Source organism: Aphelocoma coerulescens, chromosome 7 (genome assembly GCF_041296385.1).
Source record: "Aphelocoma coerulescens isolate FSJ_1873_10779 chromosome 7, UR_Acoe_1.0, whole genome shotgun sequence".
In the NCBI taxonomy this organism is placed as follows: Eukaryota; Metazoa; Chordata; class Aves; order Passeriformes; family Corvidae; genus Aphelocoma; species Aphelocoma coerulescens.
Genome location: NC_091021.1, coordinates 19296907 through 19321252, shown reverse-complemented (window position 1 = coordinate 19321252; position 24346 = coordinate 19296907). Strand labels below are relative to the sequence as shown.

The window sequence follows — 24346 nt, the reverse complement described above, 5'->3', positions numbered from 1 at the left end:
AATTGAATTTCCTGATGTACTCCTAGTAAGCACCCAGATTTTATGATAACACACACAGTATGAGAGTTATGCTCAGCAGATTTTTAGGAAAATTTGACATTAACATTGATAATACTGGCACCATGTAGTCTTCCTCAATGGCAGTAGCATCCTTTAGAACAGTAATTCTAATATCCATCTAAAAGGGCGAGGGGCAAAAAAGGCAGCGGGGGGCAGTATACACATTTCCACTAGCAGGAAAAGCAGCCTGGAAAGTAGGGGTCTTTTTGCCCCCACAACCTTTTCTGTTTTTTCATCAAGATTCCTTTAAAGGTATCAAACCAGACCTGAAACATGGTAACCATTCCAAGTATGGAAACCACTGTTTAACAGCACTGCAATGCAATCCTTTAAGTCCTTAAGTAACTGTTAATTTCAATTTGGAATATCCTAAACATGTATTTATCCTACCATGTTGATGCTCCAATAATTTAACTTCAAAACAATTGAGTATGATAGCTGTTGCCATTCTAGCATACACGTTTACCAGCAGGTAAAAGGAAAGCTTTAAAATATCAAATGCAGAACAGACTACAGAAAATTACTAAACCCAGATTTTTAAACCTTTAAGCAGTCTCTTAAAAATGAGGCCACACAACTACTTTTCTTCATTCTTCACATTTTCTTCACATGAAGATATGTATCTGCATCCACATGTATTTCCTTTTAATTGAGTTCTTCTCTTGTTTCATTTGGGAAAAAAAAACAACCCAGACCAAAACCAAACCAACCAAACTATGCAACTTCTTTCTTCTTCCCTAGCTTTCTGAAATTCTGGGTTTTCCTTACTGCAGAACCAACCAGAAAGGACTTTTTAATTTCCAGGAAAATATGGTAATGAAGTTAATATTTCTGCCTCCAAGAAAACAAACTATTTGGTAATAAACTATTACGTAGTTAGGTAAACATTGATCCAGGTGTCTTCCAGATTATACTTTCAGTGCCTTATAAATGCCAATAGAGAATAAAGTAACCCAGAACAAGTTGTCAGTCAAGGAATAGAGGAAGCGCTAAAACACAAGTCTGACCAAGGCAAAAAGCACGGCAAGCCAAAATACATTACAATATCAAACTGTATGGAGTGAATGCAAATCTTGATTTCTAAATTGGAAAAAATGACACCTGTTCACTTTAAAATAGAACATTTGGGCAGTGAGGTTGAGAAATTAATAAAACAAAATACAAAAAGTCACAAAGTTGACCTGTATTGCAAAACCATGTCTTGAATAGTCTCTCTTCCACTGTGTGTTTTGGGAATCACAGAGAACAGAATTGAAAACAGCCTTGAAAATGACTAATGTGCTAAGAAATCAAGTTGAGATGCTAGTACAATGGCATAAAGCCAAGCAGTTTTAATTTGAGAAGAGTTCCATTTCAAGGTAACAGCAAAAATACAGCCCACTCTTAGCAGAAGGCTTTGAAGTACATCACCATCCAAAGTGAATCACAATCCTGAAGTCAAAAAGGTCCCACTCAATCGAAATCAGCAGTCAGTAGGGCAGAGAGCAACAATCTCTGAGATTTAAAGCGAAGCAAATAAAATAAAATCCCAGAACTATATTTATGTCCCGACAATAGCTACATAACCAAAGCCTAGTGGACACTACTTACCAATGCCCCAAGGTTACAGCTCATCCAAAATACTTAACAAACAGCCACAGATCACTCATGACCAAGTTTAACCTGGGAGTTTAGAAATGCTTAAAAACACTGACTTCCCAATGAACAAGATTAACTTCTTTTATGGAAGACTGTGTAGTTACTACCTCCAAACAACAGGTAACATGAAAAACTTCAGGGTACTACATTCAAGTTGAAAACTTTAGCTGTATCTGAAGCTAACAGTAGCAGTAGATGAAACAGGAAAGGACAAAAATATATCCTGATGTTCTAGTGAAACTAGCTGTTCAAAAAGACTGTAATAGGTAAGAAAATCCTAATGACTGAGAGACATATCTAAGCCCAGGGTAAGGAAAAAACAGAATCCGTTTAATTAATCAAGAGTCATTTTAAAGCACAGTGAAAATGCAGTATTTCTCAGCACCAGGGAAGACTAAAGCACATAACACAACAGACACCCCCCTACCATTGCTAAGGTGCCTAGGTGAACTTAACAGGCTTTTCTTATTAATCTAAAGCGAGTTTTTATTCCCCAAACTGATCCTCTTAAAATGAGAAAGACTGTCCAAAAGAATAGGCAGAGGAATGTGGGCATGCATGAGGTAACTACTGCTGATGGGAGGCTGATGGGTAAAGACAGATAATTAGCGGACAGATCAGGCTTTGGTCTACATAAAACCTGTGGGAGGGGAATAATCTAACTGCCAAATTTTGGCCTGAAAAAGCACAACTGTGGTAAAACTAAAAGTATGAGAAAAATAAAGATCTTTACTATGAACCTAAAAAGACAGCAGCTTTTGACAAATATTATAAATTTATATCTGCTGATTACAGTTTTATAATTGCTGGATGGAAACTTATTAAAACACTAAGCAGAGAATTAAAGGTTTATCTGATGTGGAGAAAAAAACCCCTAACACAATGACTTCTAAGCAATTTCCCATGAACTAAAAAGTTGACAAGGAAATGCATTTTGGATAGATTGCTGGGTTAATCAAAATTAATTCTTCTGGTGCCCAAAGAACAGGAAAATATTCCACGTCCCTTCTCTCCCCAAGATGCAGCAGTCTGTTTCCTTTTGGAAATTTTTTAAAATTACTGTAGCTCTTGAATGTTGTTTATTTCACTTGTCCCAACAGTTCAACAGTCCAGAAATTTGATCTAAAAGAAAGAAAACTCTGGCTGCTGGATAGATAAGTAATTTTCTGCAAATCATTCTACAACAGAAATAAATTCTTTAACGTTAAAAAAAATCATAATGATCTTTAGACTTCATGTCTGTGCTGCCATTTTTTGGATTTCAATTTCGTGGCCAACAACCTGGAAAAGAGAAGTGAATTATGGGGAAATATGTTCCTGAGGGAACCCCTGCCAACACCTTGAAGACAGACTTATGAATAAAGCACTTGGGCCCACTCCAGACCAGCTAGGAGACATTTGTGGGTAACAACTTAAGAACGTTTAATTCTCCCAGCCTTCAGCTAGGTGCTGTATTCTAGGGATCTCTTGAGGATTATGTGTCTCGTCAGATGGCTGTGGGCAGCAGAGGCAGAGATGAATTTACAAGTTGCCTACCAATGCTTGAATTTGGCAACAGACCAACAACATATACTCATGCAAGTGGGTATATGCCACAAGGATGGTAGCTCAGAGTGGGTCATTCAGAGCTAAGGGAGCAAGTGATTCATACAACAGAGAGGACAATAGATCCCCAGGGTCTATTCTATTGCAACTGGACATGCAACTATGTCCTAGGCAATCCAGCAATGCCTTGTTTCTGACTAGTCCCTCTACCAGTCCTATCCCCTGAAAGTACAAATGAATTGCCTGAAAGCCACACCTGGCTCAAGAGTAATGCTTGGGCCTCCTTGAAGCAATGAAGAACTCTCAGAAATTTCTGAGTGACAGTATTTCCCCTATTGCATTGCATACAAGAAATTGCACTTTCCTTCAGTTCCACGAACAACTGCACAGGTGTAAATACCACCTGTTTGAGGTACAGCACAGTACCCAAGAAAGACCAACAGTAATGTAAGTAATAGAAAGACCTGAAAAGGAAAAAAAAAAGCAACAAGTGACTGAGCACCTCTAAAAATTACATCCTAACATAAAAAATGGTAACCTGTATGTCTACAACAGCTTTCAAGACTGAAGTCTAAATTAATGGTGCAGATGGCCAGAAAACTACTTAAGTTTTCTCGCAATACTCATTGTAACAATGGCATGCTATCTCATTTCAATTCATTATTCAAAAAATTAATCAACATTTAGTTTTATTTGGCATGTAAAAACATATAATAGGCCAGTTTTTAGCCAGATTTTTCATTTTGCTGGCTTTTCCTGAAGGAATTCTTCACCAATCAAATTTTTCTCATCTTGCCCCAGAAATTATTATGCCATTATTTTTGCAGTGTGGGGGTTTTCTGTATTAGTGATAGGAGTTGGCAAGTATGAAATAATTAATAAAGAGAAGATAAGATATAGCACAGAACATTCAATGTGGTATCTATCTATCCATTTCCCAGACTTTCACTATAACTCCATGTGCATTGTGTACAGGAAGCGTTAGCATAGCAAATACTGCTATGAGCAACAGAACCACGACAAGGTCCTTCCTGAGTCTGTTGAATAATGCTTAATGTGAGGAATGAAGGGAATGAAGGGAAAAAGAACAATTGAAAGAACATGCAGTGTATTTCCCCCCTGTACTCAGCAACTGTGAGGCCACACCTTGAATACTGTGTTCAGTTCTGGGCCCCTCACTTTAAAAAGGACATTGAGGTGCTGGAGCACATCCAGTAAGGGCACCGAGGCTTGGGAAAGGTGTAGAAAACACGTGCTATGTGGAATGGCTGAGCGAGTTGTTTAAGTCTCAAGGAAGCTCATGAGGGACCTCATCGCTCTCTACAACCTCAAGGGAGGCTGTAGTGAGGTGGGGCCGGTCTCTTCGACGGTGCCTGCAGTGAGAGGACGCAAGGAAATGGCCTTAAGCTGAGACAGGGGAAATTCAGATTAAACATTAGAAAGTTTTTTTTCACTGTTAGGGTGGTTAGGCACTGGAATAACTTGCCCAAGGAGGTGGTGGATGCACCAGCCCTGGAGGTGTTTGAGGTGTCTGGATCTGGGTGATATATAATGGTTCCAATGATAGTGCTAGGCTAATGGTTGGACTGGATGACCTTGAAGGTCTTTTCCAACTTCAATGATTCTGTATTTCTGTATTACTAATAGATCAAAAGCTGTTTGTCTGGAATTGACACCCCTCAAGGACACTTAGGAAGCTACATTTTGAAGACTGGTATCACTGTATTCTCTCCTCTCCTTTGCACACCTTAACTACTGACTTCAATAGATCAGTTCATGGGCACTGTAACAGAAACACATGTTATGCCCCACTGAAGAATAGCCCACTTGGAAGAATAATTCCCCACATCCAAAATCCCTCTCCATGTCCAGTAATCCCTTCTAGGCTCTTATAAACAGAATTGAGTTAGGCAACATCAGTGTGTACTTCCTATGTCAAAATCCCAATCTGCAGTATCTTTCCCAATCATGAAAGCCCTCCTATATCAATAACACAGAAAAGCCACTACAAAAAATACACCAAGGGAAAGTAACAACAGTGAATAATATCCCTTCTGGAAAGGCCCTAATTTATAAGACTTACTCTGAACTCATACAATTTGGAATTTAAATAATAAAAAAATTTGCTAAAACCAGGTATTTCAAGTTGTTGGCTACAATGCCACATGCAGAACAAGCCTGACAAGTCAACACTCTGAACATATACAAACTAAACAGGTGATATCCTGAACATGTTCACTACAAGAAATTCCTTTAAAACTTGATGCTATATAATCCCAAGTGTCACATTTACTTGCTTTTTTAAAAGGTCTGGATTCCTCACTTGCAACTGTTCTCTATATTATCCTGAACTGCCAAGAGTAAGCAAGGAGCAAGTTCTGATTTGGCAGAAGGATACTGGTGGTTTTTCAACACCACCAACCTCTACCATTTAATAGCAAACTGCCAGAGCCAGAATGTTCCGAAAAATAAATAGATTTGTTAACACAGTCCTCACTGACCATTTTGCATTCTTCACTGCTAAAGAAAGTGATACCAGAGACCAGGTTTATTGACTAGTTGACTCTCACCATCTAAAGTACTGCTCTAAGCATTTAGTCCATTTAGAACAAATATATAGATACTGAAAAACAAACGCATCTTCAGTAAAACTTGCTTTTAATGACAGCATCTGATTTGAACGTCTGCTACAGTGACAGAATAATCAGAGATACAAAGCCCTCTTTTAAAGTGCTTTTAATAAAGTTTTGCTCCAGACAACTGTCAGTTCTGGCAGCAACTGGATAGCCAACTAACACATCCACCTCATGTTTCTTGCCATCTCTGACCACAATAGTCTGTGCATGCATAAATGTGATCCTGACCTCTCTAAAATCTCTCAAAAAGCCTTAAACAATCCTATCTAGGTTCCACGCAGCTTTCTTCTGGAAAGGGAAGATTTATTACACAGTTATAAGGTCAAAAGCAGTAACCTTTCTTCAGAGTTAAGATCAGTATTCTGGCACTAAATACATTGCATTATGACTGTACGCTACAAAGTTAGAAGTTGAAAGAAAATATGATGGCACCCCTTTGGGTTGCCTTTGTCAATCAAAAGTAAAACAAAAGTCAAGGACAAAAGTCCTTGCTACTGTCCTATAGAGTAGGATCAATGTTGATGTATTACACAGTATTACTCACGCTACAATAAACAGATATACAATACACAGACACGTTTATGCTTACAATCCCCCTATAACGTAAGAAAAACCTATTTATTTTACAGAAAGTACCTACTGTCTTGGCCAAAGTTATACAAGACATCTGTGGCAGAACACTAAAAGACTGCCTGTCTACGTAGCAAACATCTGCCTCGAACACAACACTATGTCAAGAGAGATAAAAACTAACAGCCTGGGCTGCACATATGCAGGTGACGTGCTGCCTGCCTATCTCTACATCTCCCTCTTCATCTATGTAGAGAAATGTGCAGCAATTACTCTTGCTTCCAGGCAGTTCTGTAAAAGGTACCCAAACAGAAAGAGAGCAACAGAATTTGCCCATTTCAGCTTCATTTGCTGCAAAACCAGACGCTCCCTGTCCCCTTGGGGAAGAGGCAGCAAGCAGGGAGAAGCACACTGCAAGTTCATGGGTCACTTGTTGGAGATGCAGACTAACAGGTCACAAGATAACACCAGTTTTGTGATAGTCTCAAATGCATGCCACTCTGAACAAAAGGCTCACTACATTTCATCCCTCCATTTATTTCTATGCTGAGAAGGACTAAAAGCCAGGAGCAGTCCTGAAGAAGAAACATCTACCTAGAGAAATACCAGAAAGTACAGCAAATTTTATTTGCAGCATTCAGTTATAAGGAAGCAAATCGAGAGCTCTAAACACTCTAGTCCACAAAATGGCTGTTCTGCAAGAATTTAAAATGGCACAGGCCTTTTGTACATATCAAAAATAAACAGTAGCTTCTGCTATCTGAAGGAGTGGAAAGGAAGTTAAAAGCAGAGGTCACCTATCAAGCAGGAACAGAGCAAGCAATGTCTCTTTCCCATAGGGCTTTCGGTTGTCACCCTCCTCAGAAAAAGTAAACTATGAAGGAAGAAATACAAGATGTGCAGCTTTTCCACAAATAAATTTTTTTGAACTTACCCATAAGGAAGACAGGCAGGCCAAAACCCCTCAATAACTGAATAGAACAAATTTATTTTTCTGAGTTACAGTACCAGTCATTTAGTATTTGAAAGCTGCATTTGTGTCAATAGAAGTGCATTTCTGTTGTTAATTCCCTGAACTTTCTAATCTCCTTACTTCTATAGCTCCTAATGCCATTTCTACCCCCATGATCTTCAAAATCTCCCGAGTACAGGCAGCCCACTGACCCTCAAGGCAAGTGCTCTGCTCCCTGGAGCACACAGGACAAACTACTGACCACAGTATGTAACTCTTAATCTATATTGTTCTTGCTGTTACAAGGCAAGGAACATGTTATAAATAAGAAACTTTAAAAAAGAAAATCATAGGTCTTTCCAAAGATATTCACCTATTTCACTTATTACAATGTGATCAACTAGAACATCAGCCTTCATAGTTTTAACATCCAACATGAAAAAAGTTCATTACACCTCTAAGATTAAACTTGACAGTAAATTCACTACTAACTGTAATTACAAGATACATGAAATATTTTTGCTTTTGTACTACACCACTTTAAGAAAAAGGTATTAACCTCCAGTAACATCATCAATTTCCTCCTTTTTCAAAATACCTGTATGGCCCACACAGCATAGAAACTACAAAAAACTGAAACAAAAATAACATAGCATGTATTAAGATATTTAGACTGCAGAATCACAAGGTTCACCACAAACCACCACACAGCTCGTGCAACAGGGATCCTGTCCCCTCTGCTGAGCAGGCCATGCTACCTGTGAGATGGCTCACTGTTTTCTCTTGGAGGCACCCTGTCTAGGTGGTGCTCAGAGAATTTGGCAACTACCTACTGTTCCTTCAGGTTGGAACCAAACCTTGCTTGGTTGGCGTTTTGTTTTAATTTACATCTCAACCAATCCAAGTTTCACTGAACAGGGGAAAACTCATTTCCTGAAAGTCCCTTGTAGGGAGGAGACTCTCAGAACATGGCTTGACAAATTACACACACACAGAGCTGACATGTTAATGACTACACCTACATTTTTCTGGGACCTTGCAGCATTGTTCCCATTCTATAGATAGAGAAAAAAAAGAGACTTATATGAAATGACACATGGATCAGTAAAAAAAATTAAGTTTAAGGCTATGGGGAGAAATATTTCAAGCTTTTTACTCATTCTTCTTACAGGACAGCTACAAAGCCTGTTGATACCAAGAGTATACTCTGAATTCAGTTGCAACTTTGAGTACTGAACATTTTTAAAATTTAAAACCGACTCAGTTCACACACAAAGAAACATCCTATGTAATCATCTGTCAAAAATTCAGTTTTAGTGTTGCTCAGCATTATTATTAAAGAAATTTGCATTACAGCCATTTCTCCTATCCAAAGCTCATCATCTAATTTTAAACCAGCTTTCTTTTCTGCTATACTATCACTTTCATTCAAGTTTTAGAAGAAAAAAAAAGAAGGGACTTTCATCCCTTTCAACTCAGTCCCTTCCTAAGAACTGCCCATCTTGCTGGCTAAGCGAACCTCGTGGAACACAGTCTGCAATGACATGAATAAAACTTCAAAACGCAAATGCAGTTAAAGCCCTAGGGGCAACCAGAAATTAGGAAAGAGCAGTTATAAGTCTTTGATTTCACAACCTGAGAAACAAAATAATGTTTTCAGGTATATGTTCAAAACGTAATTCAAGATACCAGTAAAAATGCTTATCTGCAATTAACACCATCCACCATGTAGAAGCACCTGAACACTCATAGTACTACTGCCCTTTTACTCTTAAGGGCTAAGGATGTTATACTGTCTTCTGTGGACCAGTGCAGGCATAATTTTAGCAAAATCAAGTGTGATCCAACCTCTCCTCCCCATCTGACAGGAGATAAAGCAGGATTCCTCCTTAAAATAGCTCACACCAGAGGCAGGGGAGTACCATGAAATCCCTTGGATGGTTAAAGTGGGCTTTGTGGAGCCTAGTTCCTGCAGCCGACTTGATAGAGATAGAACAGACCACGCTACCAGGAGGCAGCAGCACACCTTACCAACATCTGACAAATCAGGATGTCTTTTATCTGGTGCACATTTCACACAACTGATCCACTTTGGGGTAACTAAGCACCAGCTAACCTCATGGAAAATGCTTTAAAATGAATACATCTATCACCAAACATATGATGGACTTAAGAGAGGACCCAAAACCAGACGAGGCTTACCTCCATCAGTAAAAAAATACAAACAAATGAGTCCCGTGCCTTACAGTTAAACACAGCAAAGGCACTGACGAGTCTCCAGGTGCACGGGGATATCCACCACATGCACCTCATTCCTGACCCCAGCCTGCTGCTTCAGCACAATCTCAGTGACAAAAGCATGGTTGAAACTTAAGCACTAATCAAAGCCAACCGAATAAAAACACATCAGTAAGGAGAAAGTTTCACCAACAGCAGTTTCCCGAAGAACAAACAGGCTGAGCTGGAGGCTGCCTTCCTCGCCCTGCCTGTGCCCAGCAGGAGCTACCACCGCCAGAAGGGCCAACACACACCACACGCTCCCAGAGCTGGCAGCCACATCCCTTTCAGCTCCTGCATTGCCACAGTAAATATTAACATGTGATAAAGTCTAACCACGGGAAAATTTCTAAATACAAGGTAGCAAATATCAACACGAATGACTGAGTACACCGGGCAGGTTTGGGTCTAACTGTTAAAATAAAGTCACTTTCGTCTCTAATGAAACCCTTTCCATCCCTAATAGCTAGTCATGCTACCTATTTTGGTAGTTACCTGAAACACTCATTCACTGCTTTCATCTACTGCTTTCACACAACAAAATACTGTTCTGCGAGTACTAGGTGCTAACAAAAATATTTACCAAATGAGAAAACTCCACTAAAATTGGCTTATTTTTCAGAATAAGCTCTTCCACTCACTATCTTTGGATCATTGATACAACAAACCCAATAAATTCTATGACTCAATGGATGTAACAAAATGCATTTGTAACAACCCATCTTAACTTAAACCTAAAAAAGCATGAGCAATTTCATTAATGACTGAAAAAATACTAACAGAATCTGTTATTTCCCAAAAAGCTCTCATTTGAACTGTTATCCACAACAACCTTAAAACTGGGTTACATCTTTTCTCAAGTGGTAACTGGTGGCTAGTGAGAACTTTGACACCTGAAATAAACCACCATTCCTCTCCAGTCTTTCTAGACACAGGTGCCTGTGGCTGCGAAATCCTAACTGCATAAAACACTCACCCTTGCTGCCAGCACTAGAGCAGGAGAGCTCCTGCACAGTGATCTGCTGTGGGACATGGGAGAAGACTCCTGGGTACATCCTTGCACCACTGTGTCACTGAGCTCACCTCCAGGTGAGCGCGGGAGGTTGGACACCCGGAAGGTTCCCCTCCTACTGCACTGACCCACTCCCTGTATCTAAAGACTGCCCTCCCACCAGCAATATCAACAGTGCACACAAATGAAAACTGAGGAGGAGGACCAGTGCTTAGAGAAGCACAGGGAAAGCAGAGAAGCAGGATGGTACTGGAGCCTTGCAGCCCAGCACCAGTCAGGAATTGAAACTGGCAGTGGGAGAAGGCAGGCTGAGTGACCTGGTGGTGTAGGAGAGAGCACACATCCCACCTGGGGACAACAGGGATGGTGGCACACTGCCAAATTCTACAACTTCTGACAGTCACTGGTATTGCTGCCTCATTGCTTGCTTCCTTTAGAAAGATGGGATTTCAAAGCCACAAGAACAATACACAAAAAAAGTCAAAATAGCAGTAAAAATTTCCCTTTTTTTTTTCCTTTGAACAAACTTGAAGAGAAAGATTTAAAGGAAACAGCAGGAAGGTGGTGTCAGACGCTGGCAGAGACTGATGCCTGTTGTTTGCACTTCTCTGGAAGAAAAAAACAAGTGAAAGGCTCAGAGAACAGCATGTTGTGATTTAGCCAAGAGAACAAATCAGGTCAAGTAGCAATCACACAACATGGGGGGAAAAAAACCCAAACCCCATCACTACTAAGGTAATTTACTGGAGATTATTTCTTTGTCATAGCTTCAGTATGTCATACCCAGATTATGATATATGTTGCAAGTACAACAAATAGGGAGCAAATACAAGAAATACAGTATTAATGTATCATCTAATGCACAACCAGGCTGTTGTGAACTTTACACTTTCTGTTCTTCTGTTTGAAAGCAAACAGCAATACCAAAACCTAAAACTCATGATATGGCAAAACTAGCATGATTAATCCAGATGCCAAACTTTGTACCATCTGCAATCATCATCAGGTTTAACGAAATTACATATTTGAAAAAATGACACAAGTTTTTAAGAGGTATGTAATAATAAACAACAGGAATTTAGAACATTTTACTAAAAAGCAGCTGAAATCTTTATGTAAGTTTAGCTTGTTTATGAGACTGCTTTGTGAAATTCAGGGTCCTAACAGGAACATTAGTATTCCTAATGATTAAACAGTTCCTCTGAGACAGTGGTTTGTGTATATAGAAAAATGTGTACATTCAGGACATATAAAACTGCTGCTTCCTTAATAGTAACCCCTTGCATGTCCTGGATATGGCAGCATGTATCAAGCAAGCAAGTGGAAAAAATCATGTATAGATGCAGAATTAGAAGTACCACCTAACAAGGAAGACCAACATGATATTTGCTTTTCAGTTAGAATACTGGTATAACTCCTCTTGGGCATTATTTGTATCACAATCACTTAATAATATAGTTTAATTACAAAGAGGCAATATGCAATCTGATTGTATAAGTAAATTAAATAAGCAATAAACTTCAAAAAAACAACTACATACTGAGGCCATAACATGCACAGCAAAAAGTGCTTTTTTAATCTCCTTTAAAAATTCCAAACCTGCCTCTTCAGGAATTACTTCTATTTGAATCCTACAGTAGCTTTAAAATATTAAAATCCCACTCCTCATAGTGACCCTTCATAAGACTAAGAACACAGGTACTATAACAAGAATTAGTCCACTTTATTCAAAGCTGAAGCTTGTAGAAAGCTTACAAGAGAGCGTCTTACCAAAGCTTAGTACCATGAATAAAACTACTGAAACTAAACCATGACATTAATGTAATAGTCAGGAAGTTTCTAAAACATGTATCAAAGACACACCAACCACTCCCAAACAGCTGCCAGCTCAAGGAATAACTGAATTGCCAAAAAAACCCTGAAAAAAACCAACCAAAAACCCTAGTAATACCAATAAAACCACTCTTTATAATCACTGCTATCACAGTTAAAACATAAAAACTTAGTTTATGAAGATAATCACACCCCCTAGACCACCACCACTCTTGAATATTCTACTGATGTTAAAGGGATTATTATTAATAATGTGTGGATTTTATTTTCAATTGCTTTATAATGAAAATACCAACTTCTTAAAGGACACCACTTTTCTCATCACTTTTACTAAGAATAATCTAAGAAATAACAAAGGCTGTAACATCCTTGAGGGCAAAGTAGTTAGCAAGAGGGTATTAGGACACACACTAAAAAAATTGGCTAAAGTACTGTTGCAAAATTTAGGACAAAACTGTGGAACCTATGAGAACATAGCATTAACTAGAAAAAAACCCCAATATTTACCAAATACAGCTATGCAGTGTACAGGTCGGATTTGTCTAAGTCACAGGAGTGAAAAAAAGTGGTATTAAAAATCCTACTTGTAGCATCATCTGAGTTTGTCTCCATAGAACCAAGAGGCCAAAGAGTTCCACGGTGGAGAATGGAAATGGGAAATACCTCTGCTGTTCAATCTACGTCATCTGAAGAGCATCACAGACCCACAGAGGGAAGAACAGGATTTAAATTATACTGTTTCAGACTTGCAGGACTTATGAAACTAGTGTATTTATTGTAAAATTACTTTCCAATTTCTTGCCCTTCAGCATATAGTTCAGAAGTTTGTTTACTTACAAAGAAAAAAAAAATGCAAGCCACCAAAAGTTACAGATGCAAGACAGAGTTTGAAGTATCTGTATGCTTACAGTTCAAGGTAGTTACAAAAGTGAATAGCTAAAATGCTGGGTGTATGTGACATCATACAATAATTTTTCTAAAAGCATCAGGATTTCCTTTATTCCTTAAAAAAAACCTGTTATTTTTCTCTTACAGGTATAGATCTATTAGAAGTCCATAGAAACAGAATCTAGTACTCCTCAATCCCCCAAATAATTATGGTCAGGCTTCACTTCCTGTAAAAGGCACTCTGGAGTTTATTACCACCATCCCCATCTCCTAAAATCTGAAGTTCAGAGTCCTTTGTTCTTAAGGGCATTATAAAGAAAGTACTGCAGCCTTAAGTTTCAACCTATTTAAAACTGCAGATATGATGAGGCAAGATACATTGCTTAATGCTCCTGCTGCCACCTCTCAGCAAGCAGAGGTGGACCCAGGGAATACCAACCTTCTCCGTGACTTCCAATTTCATACAAAAGCTCCAGTAAATTAACTTTCCCACTCCAAAGTGATCAGATTCCTGTCACAATTGTGTAGTCACTCAACAATCCCTAGTTTCCCCTCTAAATCATTGGAGGACAGTTGTCAGCTTCGGAGTCTCTCCAGATAAAGCTACTGAGCACAAGCCAGGCATTTTTTCTTATTTGTGCATTTTAAAAACATGCTTCAGCACCAAATGTTTAATCGAAGCTTGGAGCAATAAGTTTATGATCTATTAAATTCATAAAAGAGAAAAATAGATTCAAACATTATAAACTTTAATGCTCTGCTGGCAGCTAGACCATCACATCACTGGAAGCTGTGGGTGAGCTGCCTGAATTGGAGTTTTGAAGCACTTGATCAGCTTTCACCAGCAACTGCTTCGGCCACTTTCATTTGTTCAACCACTTCAACAGTTGGTTCACTCAGAACTGCAAAAGAGCAACCAACAACTTGGAAAGCAGGAAAGCCTGGCTTTCTCTTCCAAATGATGGACAAGAAGGACTGGTGACTAGATTTGATCTGTTAACTCCAAATCTCGTAAGGCATGGTGACCAGAAGTAATTGACTGATTTCACAAACTACAGCTAATTCTCCTTTATCTGTTTTAAATGCAAAGCACATTTGGATATATTTCTTATTATGTACATGCACAATTAGAATTCATTTTATTTAACTAAGTTAGCTAAAAGCTGTCTAAAGCACAGGGAATTATGTTTCTTAAACATTAAGAATCTAAACTGCATAACTCCTTAAATAAATGCATGTAGATGTGTCCCATCCTGCCTAGAAAGAGGTATGACCAAATTAGACCAATTAGAATCAACTTTTCTTTAGGAAAAATAATTAAGCACAAATGCAAAATAAAATTAAAAACAATTATTTAATCAGGGTTTCCTGCTCACTGATTTAAGTCATGATTAAAATTAATAATACAGTCACTCAGATTTCAGTCAATCCCTCCAGCATGGACCCATCCCAAATCGTCGCAGAGTCCCAGTCTTCCCCCAGCATCTTCAGCACATCCAACTTCACTTAAGACCTTCTGCTCCCTTCTTCCAGGACTAAGATGGAGGTGGATTAAAGCTTACAAGCAGTCATGTTCCTGCCACCTACCACATCCTCCCCAGGGAAAGCCTAGGTGCCAAGATTTTTCTGCTGGTATACCCCAGCGCTCTGCTCAGGAATGAAAGAAAGGAGTAAGACCTCCAGAGAGAAGGTGCCTGGGAAGGAAGCAGACCCTTACTTCCTATCCCAAACAAAGCATCTCACTAAGGGTGGAGTCAAGATGATGGGAAATGTAGGATCCAAAATACCTTCTGATGCTCACTAATGTTTCCCTACTGCTAGTGAACTTCGTCCTTAAGTACTGCACTTAAAGTGCAGTACTTGTTCCTTGTTATTTTCAGCAACTAGTAGAAGTTTTCCACTTGCAACACCTGAAAAACTGGGTTATATTATGGTGGCCAGCTTCTGTTTAACTGCTCTCCAACAATCACAACTGAAGTACTGGCATTCTCAACAGAAGCCCTGACCACTCTACTTCCTCTACCCCCCTTCATATATCCACTCAGAGCAATTTGGCAAACCAAATTTCCCTTTTCCTCTTTTACAGCTGAAACACACCAAGCCAAACAGAAAGAAGTTCATAAGGCTTTTCTTCCTCCCACTTGTGTCCTTTTGTGCTTTTTAGCTACAGTTCGGGAAATATTCTACTGCATAAACACTGTTTACTAACTTCAACACTTTTTTCTTGTGTAAAAAAGCTCAGCATGGAAGCAAAAAATTTAGTATGAGAGTAAATGGATTGGGAGCAAGTACTACTTCAAAACACAACCTTATACCAAGAATACAAAAAGCATAAAGGATTATTTAAGACTGTCATATTTCCATAATCTCAATTCTTAAGGTAGCAAAATTCTATAGAACTAACTTTGATCACATATGATCAAATACATATATGGTAGTGTTTCCCAGGAGTCACAACAGTATTTTGCAACCACTTAGGATTATCAGGCTCTAAGAAAACCCAAAGAAATGTCAGGACTAACTGCAGACCACAGTTATTGCTAACAAGCAAGTTTACTTCAGCATGGTGGAGAAAAAAAATTACTTGCTGAAAGAAAAAGCAAACAACAAAAAAACAAACAGGGGAAAAAAAAGAATTAGAAAAATAACAAGCTTTTTATTTGAACAGAGATAATAAATAAAAACATGGTGTCTTTATATTGATTCTCTCTTCATTTAAAATGGAATAGGTTAATAGGAAATTCCATTCCAGGCAGAATAAAACAGAATTAAAACAAAACAGTTGGCCAAGGACTAATTTACTCTATTTGCTACAGCACTTGCGTTTTAGAAAACCAGATTCAAGGTTCTGTACTAAAGGATCTGTACTAAAAAATGTTTCCTTTTCCATTTCTCATTTGGACATGCTACAAGATCTCCTAAGAATTTGGCATAAGCATCAGATTACTATGAGAATCACATCTTCAACAAAACCAGCAATAATATCACAAGCTAGAATTTGTGTGTATCACTGGCACAACATTAATATCAGACAACACCTGCTCATGCTACAGCCAGCCTAAATAACCTTTTATGATTGCTGTGCTCATTCTGAGTAGAAATATGCCATCATTTTTAAATATAAAAAGTGTTCCTGTTCTTCTCTGCCTCCATATAAACTGCCCAAATCCATAAAATTTTTAATCTACAGTTGAATTATAAAAATCAACAAACTTAATGAGAACTTACTGTAAAAGCAAATAAAGTAGCTGAGGTTTTACACTACAAGCAAACAACAGAAAACAACAACTCTGGAAGTTTTAATAAGATTCAGGTTGCTTTTGTGTTCATGGACTAATATATTGTATGTAGCATACAGACACAACCTGGCACCTAGAAGCATTTTCTAGACTGGAAACTTAAGGAAGAAATAAACTGTACCTTTGTGCTACAAAGGTATACAACTACCATCACATTTTAGGTAACAATAAATACAAATTATACATATTTATCAGATTTTAGGAAAAAAGTTACCAACAAAATTTGCTACCCATACAACATAACTTTTCAAAGACTGTCAAATACAAGGCATAAGTTTATTTACTATTTTGCCATCATATATTAATTTGGACTCAAATCTGAAAACCAAAATTTGCATTCCTGTTGTGTTAATTCAAAGTTCTATCTGGCATTCTATTTTGCTCTTAGCAGAGTATTGAAAGCCAACAGCACAGACAAAAAATAACTTACAAAGCATCATGCTTAATCACCAGACACTATAGCACTGCCCAGTGAGCCAACCATATCCTGGGCTGCACCAAAAGCAGCATGTCTAGAATGTGAAGGGAGGGGATTCTGGCCCCTCTACTCCACTCTGCTGAGACCCCACCCGGAGAGCAGTATTCAGCTCAGGGGCCTCAACATAAGGACATGGACCTGCTGCAAGAACCCAGACAAAGGCCAAAAAGATGATCAGAGGGCTGGAGCATCTCTGCTATGAAGACAGGTTGAGAGAGTTGGGGTTGTTCAGCCTGGAGAAGCTCCAGGCAGACCATATAGCACCCTCCGGTACCTAAAAGGGGGCCTATAAGAAAGCGAGACAGACTTTTTACAAGGGCATGAAGGGACAGGACAAGGGACAGTGGCTTTAAACTGATACCAAGTAGACTTAGATTAGATATTAGGAATAAATTATTTATTTTGAGGGTGGTGAGACTCTGGAACAGGTTGACCCTCTTGCAGTTGTGGAGTTGTGCCTACTGTATCCCTGGAAGTGTTCAAGGCCAAGCTGAATGGGGCTTTGAGCAAACTGGTCTAGTGGGAGGTGTCCTTGCCCATGGCAGGGGGTTGGAACTAGATGATCTTTAAAGTCCCTTCCAACCCAAGGCAATGTATGGAATCTCTTCTGACTCTCTGCCTTGTCATTCTCCATTTACAAAACAGCACTTTGCAAGTATGCATTTTAATATTTTTAGTTACACACATAAAGCAACTGTCAAGAAGTCAAGAAACTTCAAACAGGAAATTGTGTGACTCCAATTATGTGAGCTGTGGCACACGATTCAGTCACACTATCACACATACAGTATGTAAAATAATACCGCACAACAGTACTCCTAAATTCCTGATAACATCTACTGCAAGGCTCTTAAGTGACCACATATACCACATGTAAGTTATGGGTATATAAAACAACGGACAGAATGAAAGACATTTACAAGCTACACTAAAATGCAAACAAGAGATAGTTCTTATACAGTAGAAATGTGCAGATGCAACCATACTCAAGTCCATCCCAGTCTTTTCATTTCAAAACCTCAAAACATAAATTCAAATCAATACAGCGAAGCCATGAGGCCACTCCAGATCAAGATACAGAAGATAACATCCAATGGAAAATGTTGCTGCAATGTTGCAGCACATTTTAAAAGAATAAAATATTTTTTAAATGTTATTTTCACCTGTATTTTCCAAGTAGTCTCTTTTGATACAGACAAGGTATTGCCATTTTTTAAAAAATGAGTTTGTGCAATAGTTATATATACCAGAGCTTTTCTTTTTTTGCTTTTTTCCTATTAGAGATTCAGAAAATATTTTTAGAACTTCCTAGAGGTGTTGAGGGCTTCTGTTCTTAATAAACGAGAATGTTCAAATGCCCATGTGAGACATGAGAGCTGATACCAGACCTTCAGAGGTGAGGTCAGATCAACCATGGCACATGCGGTACACTCTGTGAAGGCCTGTACTTCCAAAGGCAACAGGGACATAACTCTCACAGGAGACAACCAAAGGGATTTTAATCCACAAACACGAAGGCCAGGCTGGGAAAGAAGCTCTGCACAAGTGCCAAATGAGCTGTATCGGTAAATATTACCCACTCAAAATTGGCATCAGCAGTGATGCAGCTGTGATCCAGTATGGGCCAGCAGCCCTGTGCACTACTCCAAAACTCACAACCTCCGTTAACATCACAAGGTATCACAAGTTTAGAATTGACGACGGCACAGGCCCCTATAAACACACTACACTGCAAATACAGCATGCTTATTAGTTTGATCTAGGATCAATCTTTCACATATATAAGCCAATGTCTATGAATATACCGATGTATTTATATTTCAGGGCCTACTGATTTCCGGCAAGATACTTCATTGTAAAATGTATATACATAAAGTAAGATGTGTTGATAACATCTCATAAGCATGAATGCAAAACATAAACCCAAGCATGGCAGCTTATGCTCATTTTCAAAGAGAGTTACCTAGTGAGGACACACAATTAAATGCAACCCAGGAACACCATGCAAATACAATACGTTACAGTACCAGGCAAACACCAAGGTTTTGATTACTTTTAACACCATAATCTGTATTAGAGGATGCAAATTACAGTATCCAGAAAAATCTAACAGCATGAATTGTAAGAAAGAAAAATGTAAAAAGCATCATCATCATATTAAAAATGAGTTTCACAAAAAATATTTTTCTTGTCTCAGTAGAGGTACTCAAAGACCACCATTTTTTGTTAAAATAAAGGTACATAATTTATGCTGCAATAATCATTTCAAGCTTGTATAGCAGGTATTTGAAATACATCCAAAAATATCCTACATATAGATACTACATGCATGCATATTCATAACAAGAGTTGCAACACTGAAGAAACCTACTCTCAGTAAACTTAAAACTACGAATTTGGCTGGTGATTGTCATTTTTCTAACAGCTTTGGTTTCCCAGAGAAGATGAGCACAAAATGCCTGCCACTTTACTCAGCATCTTTAACATGTACCATAATTCCTTCCCAGGTATTTTCTAGAGCATTTCACGTCCATCTACCTGCAGGAGCGTGTGCAAAAGTGACACAGAGTGATACAAGTCTGACAACTACTGGTGTGGAAAATGAAGAAACCGGACTGTGTTATACATTTTCAGGATGTCGAATCCCTGTTACCAAGCTCCTAACACTGCTTATCAACCAAAAAAAAAAAAAAAAAACCAAAAAAAACAAAACAAAACAAAACAAAACACCAAACCAAGAAAACCCAAAAAGCAAGCAAGCAACGACAGGAAAACCTAAAAAACAAAGAGTCCCCATCTTTGCAACTATATTTATTTCAAGTTAGCAAGTTTCCTGCTTGGGCGATGACGCTTTGCAGATGCTACAAGAAATGCTACATAGTATTCATTAAACTGGGGCAAATCAATTAAAATTATACAACTGCTCGGTATGCAAGTATCTGTGCATAAAAGTTCTCCTCCGCCACTAACCGGCGTTCAGCAAGTAGTTATTTTAGCTAAAAGCGCCGAGCAACTCACTTGCTGTATAACTGCTACATCTTGTGGCAACACATTTCAACACAAGGAGGAAAAGCAGACAATACCCGAAAGGGAACAGCGAAGGGACTTGTTTGCTCATAACCTTCATACAGATATTCCCTGCAAACACCCACAACACCCTGCTGTCGCTGTCGGTGTAACACAAGAGGGGAGGAGCAGGGGAGGGAGGAGAAAAATATTATCATCGAAGGCGTGATGGAGGACAGGAGAAAGTTGCAGTCATTCCGTGGCGGCCGCAAGGCGCCCTGTCACTTCTGGCCGCAAAACCGGCCGCCCCCGAGGGCGCTTTCCCCATGGGGACGAACCTCCGGTTCGTCTCCCTCTCCCTCCCACCTCCATGATGCCAAAAGTGCCCAACTCCCTCCAGCAACAGCGGCTGCATCCTCCAGCGCAGCACTTCTACTTAGCCGCTGACGGAGGGGAGCCTATTTCGGGGAGGACGCGGCGAGCGGCCGCCCGAGGAGACGCGAGCGGCTGCGGCAGGCGGACGGCCCGGGGACGGAGGGAGCACGGCGGGTCCCCCTCCGCGGCCCGGAGCGGGGGGAAACAACGAGGCGCCGCCGCACTGACGAGCGGGCGGGGGCGGCGGGGCCCCTCTCGCCCAGCGCCCGAGGCTCCGCTCACCGCCACCGGGCCCAGCGCTGACCCCGCGCCGCCGCCGGGGGCACCGGCCTCTCCCGCCACCGCTCCCCGGCAGCCCGGGACCGGCCTCCGGCGGCGGCGGTTGAGCCCCTCCCCAAGGGCCGGGCCCCCCGCGCAGCCCCGCGGCGCGCTGGTTACCTTCCTTGGGCGACTTGCCGAGCGGTGCGCCGTGCAGCTGGGAGGCCGCCGCCGCCGCGGAGCAGCCCTGCAGGCTCGGTGGGGACGTGGAGAGCCGGGACCAAGATGGCGGCCCCTCCAAACTTCCACTGCTACTTTGGACACTCATCAAGCTACTTTCCTGGAGCCCGGCAGCCGCCGGGGGCGGCGGGGAAGGCGGCGCGGCGGGGGGACACCCAGCGCCGCGCTCATGGCCGGGGGGCCGGCCCGACACCGGCGCGGGGAGGCCGCCGGCAGGGAGCGAGCTCCGGAGGCAGGCGGGGCGCGGGAGAGACGGGGCGCGGGGCCAGCGCAACCTGCCCGCACCTCTGCACTGCGTCGCCGCCGCCGAGCAGCCGCCTGTGTCTGAGGCCAACCTTCCCCGCCGCCGCCGCCGCTGCCGCCGGGGAGGGGAGGGGAGGGCGCAGGCGGGGAGGGGTCATGCGCAAACACGATCGCGAGCCGAGCGAGCGCCGCGCTCCGCCGGCGCCCAGCCGAGCCCCGCCGAGCCGGAGCCGCCCAGGGGCGGCCAGCGGGAGCGGCGCCAGCCGCGCACGCACCTGCCCCCAGCCCCACCGCGCCGCGCGGCCCGAGCGCGCCGGCCGCTCCCGCCTCCTGCCCCGGGCCGGCCCACGGCCGCCCGCCGGCTGACCCCCCTACCCGTGCACGCCCGTCCCGCGGCGCTGCCTCCCGCCCTTGCCCAAGCGCGCACCTTCCGCGCCGCGGGCGGCCCTCCGTTGGCCGCCCCGGCCCAGCCGGAGGGGGCTCCCCTGAGGCCGCGGCGCTCCCCTCCGTCCCGGTTTCCTCGGCGGCACGGTCCGCCCGTGCCCCCGCGCCGACCGCCGTGCCTTCCCCCGCGCCCCGCCGCCACGGCCATGGTGGTGTCGGGGCGGGGCGGCGGGGGCGGGAGCGGCGGCGGAGACGGTACGCGCGGCTGCCGCGGCCGGGGCCGGAGCCGCGCCGCCCGGCACCTCCCCGGCGTGCGGCCGCGCGGGGCGAGCCCAGCCCGCTGCTGCGGGAACGCGGGCGGCAGCGGCGGGGCTGAGCGGGCTCTTCCCGGCGCGGGCCAGGTGAACCTTGTTTTGGCAGCATCTCCGGGCGCTCTCGGGCGCCTGCCGCTTCTCAGTGTTCTTTTCCCGGACGGGACTGTGTGGCAGCAGAGACTCGGGGCTACTCGGGAGAAGCTGGTGCCCCGAGGGAGAAGGCTTTGGCCGCCAGTCGCAACCTGCTTCGCTGCGGAGCGGGAGCTCCCATCGGATGAACTGGAAGTCGAGCAGTAGCCATGTACCAGGCCCACCACCTCATCCGCTTCAACCACCAGGCTGGGGCTCCCAGCTGGGCACCAACGCCGACCTGGCAAATTTCTAAATTGCCTTGAGTTTAGAGACTAAAGTGCAAACTTAGCCGAATTTTTCAGTTTTTCCTTCTTTAAAATTAACATAATCATGACTGGGAATATATGGAAAGTCATTCAAAGCCTTTTAATTTACCAGTGCAACTTAAGGATAATGACGACTTTGATTGCTTAACAAAAAATCACGGGTTGCAGATATATTGCGTTTTGTGTATATGAAGAATATATTCACCACTCAGGCATGGCGCTTATTTTGTGGTTGCAGTGTGGAGACATCCTGGCCATCTACTAACCTACTTTCCCCTCTATTTGAGAATGACAGGAATAGATTACTAATGTTGGATTGCAGCTCTGTGCACAACTCACATATTACTAATTCTGTCTCTTCCTTTTAAAGTGACATCTGTCAAATTATCTAAGATCTTCACCTCCCACAAGTATACAGCATAGCTGCAAATTTCCTTGCAATTTGGTATTAACTTAAAGTAAAAATTAGTATGTTTACTTGCTAAACAAGTCTGTTCCAGGACATATATTTAGTAACAGCTGTACTCTTTTTTTTTTTCTTTTTTCTTTTTCTTTTTTTTTTTTTTTTCAGAGAGAAGTGATCTGATATTTCAACAAGGACTTGCTTCTAAGGACTTGATCCTAAAGACTTCTCTGACTTTACCTAAGCAAGTTACATCAGGAAATTTCCAGTACTGGGGCATGAAGTAAAACAGTGCTAGTTCACTCTGACTGCAATATTAATACTTAGCAGCTGGCATAGAATATTCTTGCCAGGTTAAAACTAAAACGTATTCATAATTCCACAATCCATATGATAGCGTAAGTGAACATGCACTTCGTTTCCTGTTGAATATATCCTGCTGCAGCATGCTGCTTTTAAAATCTGCCAAGTAAAAAGCAGTAAGTGAAAGAAATTGTCTCTTTGTTTATAGCCCTTCGCATCCACTTAATACTAACCCCTGCTATCCATACATAAGCAAGCATTCTTTCTGCCAGTTTTGCTTAGAAACTGTTGCCTACAAATCATTCCACTGACATAGTTGAGACTTCTTGTTTAAATAAATCATTACTTGCTTTGATTAGAGGAACAGGACACAATGAAGAAGATCCCATTTATTACTTCTTCTATCAGACATGCAGTTTAACTATTGTAAAAACCCGAAGTGTCTTTTTTTGTCTATTTTCAAACATTAACACTATGAAAAATAATCAGATTTTTGCCATCTCGTAATGTGACAACACCTCATTGAGGGACCAGGAGTAAGTGGGCATGTACTGCAGAACTTCCCAGCAGAGCACAGTAGCTGCTGAAAAATATGGGTTGAGTCTGCATTTTGTAGCATAGCAGAGCTGTATCTCTTGGTTTCATGAGTTGTTGATGTAGAGACTGAAAGCAGAGTGTGAATTATATAGGTCATCTCCAGATGAGACAACCTATATAACTTCAAGAATACATGGAGCTGGGTATATTTCCCATCTTTAGTTTACAGAAAACCTACTTTCTTCTTAGTGAGTTAGACCTGACACTGATTTTAATGTACCCCTTTATTTGTAAAGCCACATTGCTTCAGTGTTACCAATTTAATAGTACCATGGCAGGAGAGAACACCTTCATTAGTACCTTTCAGAAATTTCAAATTTCAAAATACTTATCAAATAACATTGTAAATGTACATAATGCTTTTCCTTGAATTTCCTGTCTTTATTTTGCAATGAAACTTTATGATTCAGTGGCCAGAGAGATGGTCTTTCTCTCACAGTCGTGAGCAGTCAGCATCACCTGCCCAAAATGTTAAAAACTAAATCCAACTCAAATACTCAAGTACTGAGTATTACTCTTTTTCAAAAATATAATAAATATTAAATCTTTCTCTTTCCTTCTACTTTTTAGGAACAGGATAGCCAACTGTCAAGGTTTCTTATGTGAACACTGCATGCCATCAACATCAGGCATAACT

The 24346-nt window shown here is 41.5% G+C and overlaps 1 protein-coding gene across 2 annotated transcripts in view; it reads right to left on the bottom strand.

Moving 5' to 3' along the window:
* TLK1 (tousled like kinase 1) overlaps positions 1-21918 on the bottom strand; it is a 68884-nt gene extending 46966 nt beyond the window's left edge. The window contains exon 1 of one of the 2 annotated variants that reach the window (XM_069020686.1): positions 21738-21918. Coding sequence is in view for 1 of the 2 variants with exons in the window: in XM_069020685.1 (XP_068876786.1) it covers positions 21008-21155 (148 nt within the window). In the remaining variant the exon portion in view is untranslated. Of the gene's footprint in view, positions 1-21007; positions 21344-21737 lie in introns of those variants that run through there. The other variant, XM_069020685.1, reaches the window with a different exon arrangement.
* Positions 21919-24346: the final 2428 nt, after the last annotated feature.